We start from the raw sequence: 9,588 nt of genomic DNA, 5'->3' as shown, positions 1-9,588 counted from the left end.
GAAATCTTTCAGAAGTACTTTGATACTTCCCATTCACTTATTGGTAGGGCAGAGATCATCTAGATATGTTAAGAGGAAGCCAGACAAAAAGAAGCACAATGAAGTAGCCCACAATGCACATATTTGATCCTGAAAACAACATCCCAAGACCTACAGTGCTGCTTCTTGTGAACACTTCAAATCCATTTCTGAATTCAACGGCTTCTTCAGCTTGTATAGGAAATACCACCACACTTTTACCAAGAGCCCAACAGGGAGAACAAATTCAAAATGAGAGAAGGCTGAAATATGCTGATAGTGTCAGTTTAGAGCAATCATTACAACATCACTGCCAAAGAACCAGCATTCATAGGAAGTTCTTTAAGAAATTAGAAGCCAAGCACCCCAAAACAGGAGCATGCATAACCCTGAGCTGCTTAGGAAATTCCTGGCAAACATCACCTAAGAACAAAGATACATCTGTGAACAAACACTTAAGGAGCACTCTTTGCAAAGCCTTAAATATTGCTTCTATCCCAGAATACCAGCATTCACAAGCCGTTTTGCCAGCAACCAGTTGTAATTTTAGTACAATGTTTGTTTCCAAGCACTCAAAAGCACCTACTCGTGTAATGGACTAGAAATAGTCACTGCCAGCAGAAATCACTCTGCTTTTTTTCCTCCCTGGAGCTGGAAAAACGAAGCATGGGTTTAACAGAAAGAAAAAGAATAACCTCCCTAAATTCTTCTCCTTTCAACATATGGTTTAGTTTCAGTTTCCTCCAAGCTACAACAATATGCTTTACAGGAGACAAGATGATGAATGCTTAATTTGGGGCTCAGGAGAAACAAACAACTTTCTCTAGAAGCACATGCTTTGTCTCAAAGTGACATTTGTTACAAGCTCTGGGTGTCCGTATTGTGTTACATCACTGCAGGTCAACTGTCAGGACTGACACAGGACAAGGCCGGCACAGGAAGACAGGCTGCCCTTAACCCTTCCTGCTCTGCTTCTCCTGGGCACTCCACACAATTCACATTCACTCTGCACCTCTTCTAAATCACAATCAAGGCTGACTACAAGCTTTAAATTCACAGAGGCTGAGAAAGGGATTAATGCAGCAACCACTTAAAAAATACACCAGAGGAACATTTAGCACAGACTGCACATAGACAGCAGCCATCACACACCAAGATGCTGCTCAGAGTCTTGCTCCTGCCTGCAAAAAGACAGAGCTTGCTGTTGCTCTGGGGAGGATTCTCACTACTTTTGGCTATCAGTTAGTTTACATTTTAGCACAGCCATTTACCTTTAACAGAGTATCAACCGGGGTCAGAGTTGTTTATGATTCCAGGTTAAAGTTAAGTGGCTAAATCCACATTTATACTTGTAACAAAAGAGACACATCGCCTCATTGACTTAAACCACCAACTTACAGGTGCACAACATTCCCAAAGCCTTCACAAATGAGCCAACATATTGCTACAAACTTTCCAAACCAACCCCACCACGAACTCCGGAGGACCTAAAACCAGACAGGTTTGCTTACTAAGGGCCAATGTCCTCCTAGGAGGATATAAGACCGACCCACACCCCCATGAAAAACTGAACACACACACACCAGTTCAAACCAAACCACCCAGCCCATCTGCTCCCATAGTGAACAAACCACTCTTACCTGGATTCTCTCTGCAGCCAGTCCCCTCCCAGAGCAGCTGCCATGTTACCTTTATATTCTTTCCCAATCCCTCTCAAAGAGTTTAGCTCCTTTACTGCCACCAGCTGTGCGGGCCCACCCCACAGCAGAAGTTAACCCTTGCAGGACCTGTGTGTCCCACTATGACAGCAGCCTATGGGAGACAAGGCCCAAATTCCCTCATAAGTGTACCAGGAGGATTGATTGGAGGTTAGAAGGTGCAAGAGGGGACCCCAAATGTCTTTCAAGTACAGTCATTATATTCCTAAAAGCCTTAGTATGGATTTAGTTACACTGGAATTAGATGGCTCATGTTTCTGATGGAGCCCCTTTGCTATAGCACAGCTGTAACAACAACCACCAAGGTGCTTCTGTGCCCAGCATCAGTGGGTTCCCTGGGTACTCAGAGCTATTAATTACAACATTTACCTGCTTCAGGATTGGGATTGTGTTGAGGGTCTGTGTTCATTGTTCTCTGTGTCAAGGTGACGGGGCAGTGTCAAGAGCTGCATCACCTGATTACAGTGGGATGTGATAAAGGAGGAATTTGGACTTTGCACCTTTCTGGTTTAAAGTAAATTGTTAATGCTTCCTCTGCAGGATTAAGAAAAAACAAAGAATGTTGATACGGGATTTATTTTTCTTCAAAGCTTTTGATAACTTGTTCTCAAAAAATAATGCAGTCTTGAAGGAATCTGTTCAGTCCTTCAGTCTCTGTCAAGGCGGGTGCAGAATTTCCTGTTTTTGTATTCTCAGAACTGCTAAACTGCTGAAGCTGCCAGTAAAGACTTGGGTGTGTTATCCAGAAGAGGCGGAGCCTAAAGCAAATCCAGCTTCTTCACTGATATTCTCAGATGAGTATAAAGAAATTACAGCTATCCCATTTCTGTGCTCACAAGAGGGCTCAGCCCCCACAGTCACAGCTCTGTGCTCTAACCCTGTATGCACTTCTTGCCATGCTATTCTTTCTCAGTATGAAACCAGATTTTCTTGTATGTTATCCCAAAGCCAGCTGTAAATGCTTACATACAGAAGAGCCACAGGGGCTGCTCAGAGCCTCCAGCCCTGCTGCCATGCACAGGACAGGCTTGGAAGGGGTGGTTTGTTGTTGTTGTTGCTGCATTTTAAGAGAGGCTGTAGGTGATTGCTCACACCAAACAAGTACTAGCTGCTGAAGCGCAATTATTTATTTTGTGTGTACTGGTAATTAGCAGCTGGTTATGCAAACAATTAATGGGTAGACTGTTTAAGACCGGATATTACCTTGCACTGTGCAGGCTGTGTGTTGTACAAGTCAGTGCAGGGCAGCTTAGCTGGGAATTATCTGTAGAACCCACCTTGAAGTGTAATGAATTTAGACATCTGGACAGGATCCAGAGAAGAGCAATTGAGCTCTGATATACTTTCAAAGGAGATCATTTGCTTTCAGGTTATGAAAACCCACAGCACGCAGGCTGCTGCAATGGTGCTCATCTCCACCGGCTTAGGAAGAGCATAGCCCAGCTCCAGGCCAGCCCTGCACAGCATGCAGGAGGACAGGCCAGGGGGTAAATTCCTGTCTACTGGAGAGGAGTGCTTTGCATATGGAAAGCAGCACTTAAAATCTATACCCTGGGTTATTTATTCCTCAGACTGCATTTTGTCCTTAAAATTCTTCTGCACATGCATATCTGAAGTAGTCTGATCCGCTTCAATTCCCCTCAAAAGGTCTTATGTACAAAACCAGAACTGTTTGCTGACAGCACAGCCTAAATGCAATGCCTTGGTTTGGCTGCTCTTCTCCTTTGTTTTGGATCGCAGTCCTTCCCAAAGCTTTGATTTTCCAGCGACTCGTTAAGCTTTACCCGGCCTGAACACAACAGCTGTACTTTCATGTTTCTTACACAGCACGTGGAATGCGGAAGCTCGACTTCACTGGGGATGCATCTCCTAAGACTTTTCTTCCTCTTGGGGCTCTGTGTGCTGACTCGCTTCCTCAGAGCTCATATTTTCCTGTTGTCAGAGAGGAATCAAACATAACGGGGGATTTCTCTGTGGGAAGCAGTGCCAACAGAACCCTTATTCCATCTGCAATAACAGCTCCGTGGCATTGGGGCACCCGCAGCCAAACTTGCTGTTTTTCTTGTTTCTCTGCCAAGAGGATTTCCTGATTCCTGAAGTTCACCCCACTGCCAAGGGATGGGGCTGAAGCACATCTCACCAGCCCTCATTGCCTCAGGGGGGCAGAATGGCAATCAGTGCAGTTCTGCTCCTGAAGCACAGACCAGCAAAGAGTTATCTTATACAGAAGGCCTGATCTGTCTGTAATATAATAATCTATGCAATCTGTAACGCAGTAATAATAATGTATGGGGCCTATCATACAATTAATTAGCCCCCCCCCTTTTTTTTTTCTTCTTTAAAAATAGATTAAGTGCTTTTCTAATGCAGAGGCAATTACGTGGGGCATGAGGTCAGTGTTACAGCATGATGGTTTATGCGCCTTTCCTGATGGCATTCACTGTGCTGACATCAAACTCTTTCATACACACATGTAACCATGGTGGTTGTCACACCACAACTTTGCATTCACCGATTTAATTAAGACTGCGTGCTCCTGCAGCATAGACAAAGCCTAAAACCATTTAGTTTCGTTGCAGTGTTGTATATAACAATCCCAGTTCTTCCCTCTTGATGCCATAAATGGAGACCCACAGGAAATCCCACATCTCATGCAGCGGTAGAAGTACATTGTTTTTTTTAAATTTTTTTGAAAGGATCAGTATTCCTTTATTTAATCAGAAAGAGCTAATAACAGAGTACTGCACCTTTCAGACGCAAATGTGCCTTAAAACATCAGGTTTATGGTTCCTTGTTTGAGTGAGCCCAGGGCTGAATAAAGCACCGACACCTCTGTTTTCTGTAAAATTTATTAACCACAGTTATTACAGGAGCCTCATGAAGCAGGGAGCTGCCTGGGCAGCTTCGATTTTATTAGGATTAATTACAAGTACGAATATAAACAAATATCGGAAGCGGCTAAGTATTTCTTCCTATCATCTGCCAAACATTAGGAGCAGGATTGGAGGTACAGCCTGGCGTTAGGGCAGCGTGGGGATGCGGCTGCCCCCGTGTGTTCCCATTAGAACCTCAAACAGCTTTAAATTTGTTATCCTGCCTCACCAAGACAGGAGAGAAGTTGCCTCAATCACGGAAAGCCTTTGCGTTTTAGCTTTTTAATTTACATTAATAACCAAGACAAAGCGTAACTTTAGAACTGCTGATTCTATTGGGCTAAGGGCTGCTGGCTAATTTCAGCGCTATATAAAACCACAATGGGTGACTGGGTTGTTTTTACAATTAAGTATAACATTTATCAGAGGAGATTTTCTTTTCCTGGCTAATTTAGAGCTCTCTAAAGCTGAGATTTGTTGCTCACACCTTGCTGCACGAACTGCATTCCTTTGTCACGTGCACTTTTTCTGCTATTTATTTAATTCACTGCCACTTTCTTACCTTACGTGCCCTACCTTCCACAGACTAAAAATGACCTTGCTTTAAATATGCTACTACACATTCTTGATAATCTTTACAGTTTCTTTCTAACGTCTAAAGAACATACCCTGCAAATGATACACCTTACATGATACACCAACATTTGCTTGAGCCTCAGGCATTCCATGACAGCCATGTAAAGGAAAATAATGAGTCATCTCTAGTGCAGGTGAGCTCACAGGGAGCTGCCCATCCTCCTGCAGCCAAGTGCCTTCGTTACTTGGATTTCCCAGCAGGTAGGATAGACACTGGATCTGTTTGCACTTCAGCATCAGACATCCTTTTGGAACCCTGTGGAATAAGAAACAGAAATGTATGAATTTTGTTTTGCTATTTCAGAAAGGTTAGGACAGAGATTACATGTTAAATCTTTGCTAGTAGACACCATGCACTCATTCTCATTCCTGCTCTTTTCTTTTCCTAATTTACCCCTCACTTAGTCTGTATATGAACACATCCTGACAGTCCCAGAACAATACTGCCTGAGAGTTTGCTTAAATTATTATTTTAATGTATTTTTAACATAGTTTTCCCAATCAGCATAAAAAGCAGTTGTGCTTAGGGAGAGGACTAACCTATCAGAGACATGTTCTTCTTACTTTCAGTATTACAGTTTTGGCCAATTCTCACTAAAATATCTCTGACCTAAATGGTTCATTGAAGCTGTGCTGGGCGCCCCTCAAACATGATTAATAACGCATTATAGCCAGGCTTGGTCTGCTCTAAGTTAAAGGAGCATTAAATACTTTCATGCATGACAGATATTTGACAGTGTTAGAGTGATAAAACTTTTCTTCGCGACACATATAATTCCAGGTCTGGAACCAGTTCAAGACACTAATCCAGTTTAGGATGAGGAAGTGCACAGATCTAGCTCTGCCAACTAAATTTTTGGCCAGTAATTAATAGAAACTTGGCTCTAGTTTAAGCTATCTTGACCTGATTTTACTGGCTTTGAAGCCATTGAAACTTGAGAACACAGCAGCAATATGGATCCACAGACACTAAGAGATGGCTGTTAACAGTGTGTATGGATGCCAAACCTGTTTGTAGCCCCATGCCTAAATCTTTGCAGGCTGAGCAGAAGAACACAGTGACAGTGCTAAGTGGGGCTATGTGCTTTCCCTACAATACAAAATGTGCAGAATCATATATGAGATTGTCCTTTCACACAGCACGCTTCACTCTGGAACCTGCCACATCACTTTGAGACACCATGGGACTATTCTGTGTCAAATGGGGAGAGAAAGACCTCAACTTCCTCATTCCATTCAGAGAAGTAAGATCAGTGTTTTTTTTTTAGAGTGACTAGACCTCACTGCACTGATATCCCTTCAGCCTTTCACCTTTGAAAATCTAAGTATAAAGAACAGACAACAATCATAACAGACTGAAAACGTCCCCTGCCTGAGCAGAACTGAAGTCTTGTACTGGGGTGGCTGGGCGAAACATCATTTCTTGCAGAGGGTTTGTTTCTAGTTCTGGCATCATTTGGAAGATGTTAGAACAGAATGATTATGATTTTGTCACTGCAACAAATAAAAGACACTTTAAAAAAGTCTCAGGCTGTAATGTGTGTCACACAAAGCTGAATATCATTTGTTGGATGAATATGATTTGTTTGTATCGTTAGGGTTTGTCCAACAAACCTTAAAATTTGCTCAAGTTAGATTTCCTCCCCTATAAGGCTCACTTTGAGTCTGTCAACTGCAGCTATTCCATCCAAAACATGAAGATACTGAAACATTTCTATGCTGATCTACAAAACAAGATGATGGTATTTGCTGTCCTTCCTGTAAATGATGTAGATTGGGTGGAGGAAGGAGTAGGGGAGGTAAAGCTCATTTCAGATAATCCCCGTTTTGACTCATTTAGCACATTTGCAGAAGTGTCTCACATTATTTGCCAACACAAGTCTCCCTGCTGCACCCATTTTCAAGGTGATTGCTGAGTAAAGCAGGAAGCTGTGAGGGAGAGGGCTGATGATTCCTGTTAAACTGGAATTTCCAAGCACCACATAAAATAAAGAACCTTGTTCCTGCCCTTTTAACGGCCAAATTCCAGCTCTGCCATCAGATTCTTAAGCACAGGTATTACTGCCCATGTCTTGCTCTCAATTACTCTGCGTGTCCCTTTTCCGTGCAGTGAAAGTTGTCTGCATTTGTGACAGCTTGTCTGGAACACTCTTTGGGCAGAGCACCTCCAAGGGCACACCCAGGAATGTCACAGTGATGGAGGTTTTTTTGGTCAGAAGTTCATGTCAGACCTGAATAGGTCAGAACATTTCCCATGTGTTGAGCACTCCCATCTTCTGATAACCTCAGTACGAGTTATTCCAGCTCAGAAAACAATGTAACTATTTGTTCTTTTATTATCAAATCTCACTTTTCTAACTCTCACTGAATGCCTTTGTATTTCACATAGCTTAGAAATCCGTCTGTTCAGCCATAAGAGCAGACATCAGACCTTAAGGTCTGTGCCAAAATCATGCAGCCAACCCCTAATATTGTTTGCCTGCATAACTGGCTTCATTTGTATTAAAAATTTCTGTGTTTTTCAGCCCAAGTGGGAGCAGATGTTTGAACTGAAGCATCTCCATCAGCTGCATTCCAGGGCTATGACATCCTCTCACTCTGTGCCCTTTCCCAGAGGAATCAATACATTGAGGAGAAAGTGGTGCTAAAATAGCTGCGATGGAAATAGCTTGCCAGAGTTCAGGAGGAGCTCCATGGCCACGGGTTATGCAAGCGAGGCCTCCTGGATCTCTTTCTTTGTGTGCTTCTGTTTCATCAGCATGAAGCTTAGTGGTTTTTTTTTCTGATTTGTTACCAGAGATCTGTGCTGTTATCTGCAAAAGAAACGTCTGGCTTTGGTTTGTGGGGGATATTTTCCATACACAGAACTTCTTCCACCCTCAAAAACACAAAGAACTCACCAAATGGGTTATATAGTTATTAAAACAAACAGACAAACAAAAAACACACTAAAAACCAAACATCTTAGAAAGTGTTATGCCTTGTTAATGGCAGAGGGAAGTTAGAGAAATGTTACCCTCTATAGCTGCAAGAGCAGACGGACTGGCTCCATAGCCAAGCTGTGCAGCTTACTGCTGGAGCAAGCAGAAATCTCACTGAACACTTCTACTTCCTCTATGTTTGCTCTGCATACTTTTTTTCCCCTTGAATGGTCCTTTTACCTGTACACAACCTCCTCGCTTCATCAAAAAGCTTTTCTTTCCCCTGTATCACAGCTACTTTTCCTGCACCTCTGAATCTTTCATGGCCTTGCACTTAAAAGCATGAGCTTACAGCTCCTGCTATCTCTCTGTCTGGAATAAGTCTAAATTTGTATCTATTGTTAAGCTCTATGCAATATTTTGGATACAGTATCTATGAATGTCACTAAACAAAGCACAGTTGGCAACACAAAAACCTTCCTCACACATGCAGGAAAAGTCACAACAAAGGAGAGCTGGCATTACCTCATTTCAACAAGTCTCCAGACTAGGAATAAACCACAAACCTCAGCATGTCCATATAACAACAGGGGTGGTTAACATTTGCCTCATTTCCAGATAACCTTATGCCAGAGAAACAGAACTTCAGAGTCATTTAAGGGCTGTGATTGACAGAACTCCCAGATTCATTGCTGGAAGGAAGTTGTCAGTATACTTGGTTCTTAATGCCCCAACCAATATTTAACTATTTTGGTAATGCAAATCACCTTCTCTGGGATAGAGAGTAATTCAGTGAAATGTGTGCAAATTAAACACTTCTTATGATGTGGAAAAACATCTGCCTCAGAATGAGTCATGCTGGTCTGCAGGGCAGCCTGACTGCAAAACTCCAAGTCCTAATGGGGCTCATTTTCAGATCCATGCTACCATTTCACTCCATATTGCTTGACCTTTCTTTCAGACCTGGAGGGTTTCTTGGCTGTCCTTCTCTTTTGTGACACGCTTAGAAGCAGAGTAGTGAGGAAGGGATAAAAGCTGATCATCTCTCAAGAGAAACCAGATTCACTAGGAATCATGGCAGGTAACGTTGTTCAATCAGTTCACATTCTTTGCATCACTCGAGCTTTGTGATGTAGCTCAAGTATTCCAAAGGATGCTAACAGTGATCCCATAACTCCAGACTCACTGTGGCAACATGAGGAAAGATGCAAAATGCTTCCTTGCAAATGATCTATCAAAAGTAATGGAAATCTGCACTCTTACAGAGAGGTTCCAGAGGCAGTTCCAGGTCTATCCTGCACCCTGAATGCAGACAGGAGAAAAGAAATCCATGCACTTAGTGCTCTGAGGAAGCATTTTTGTTGCATGAGTAATAGCAAGCCTTACAGAAACTCAGATTTTTAGTGTCCTGAATTCTTTCAC

At 42.6% G+C, this 9,588-nt stretch overlaps 1 protein-coding gene across 10 annotated transcripts in view; it reads right to left on the bottom strand.

Annotated features, from left to right (window-relative positions):
• Window positions 1-4,571: 4,571 nt before the first annotated feature.
• The window catches only part of BCAS1 (brain enriched myelin associated protein 1), a 38,039-nt gene continuing 33,022 nt past the window's right edge, over window positions 4,572-9,588 (bottom strand). For all 10 annotated transcript variants that reach the window (XM_085519809.1, XM_032448580.2, XM_085519811.1 and 7 more), the window contains one exon: window positions 4,572-5,501. In XM_085519809.1, coding sequence (XP_085375935.1) covers window positions 5,427-5,501 — 75 coding nt within the window. In that variant the 3' untranslated portion in view covers window positions 4,572-5,426. The remainder of the gene's footprint in view (window positions 5,502-9,588) is intronic.

The sequence above is a fragment of the Coturnix japonica genome, chromosome 19 (assembly GCF_054131305.1).
Source record: "Coturnix japonica strain WE chromosome 19, WE-NBRP24, whole genome shotgun sequence".
Lineage (NCBI taxonomy): Eukaryota > Metazoa > Chordata > Aves > Galliformes > Phasianidae > Coturnix > Coturnix japonica.
Note: the sequence above shows the minus strand (reverse complement) of the source record. Positions and strands in the feature narration are given on the sequence as shown.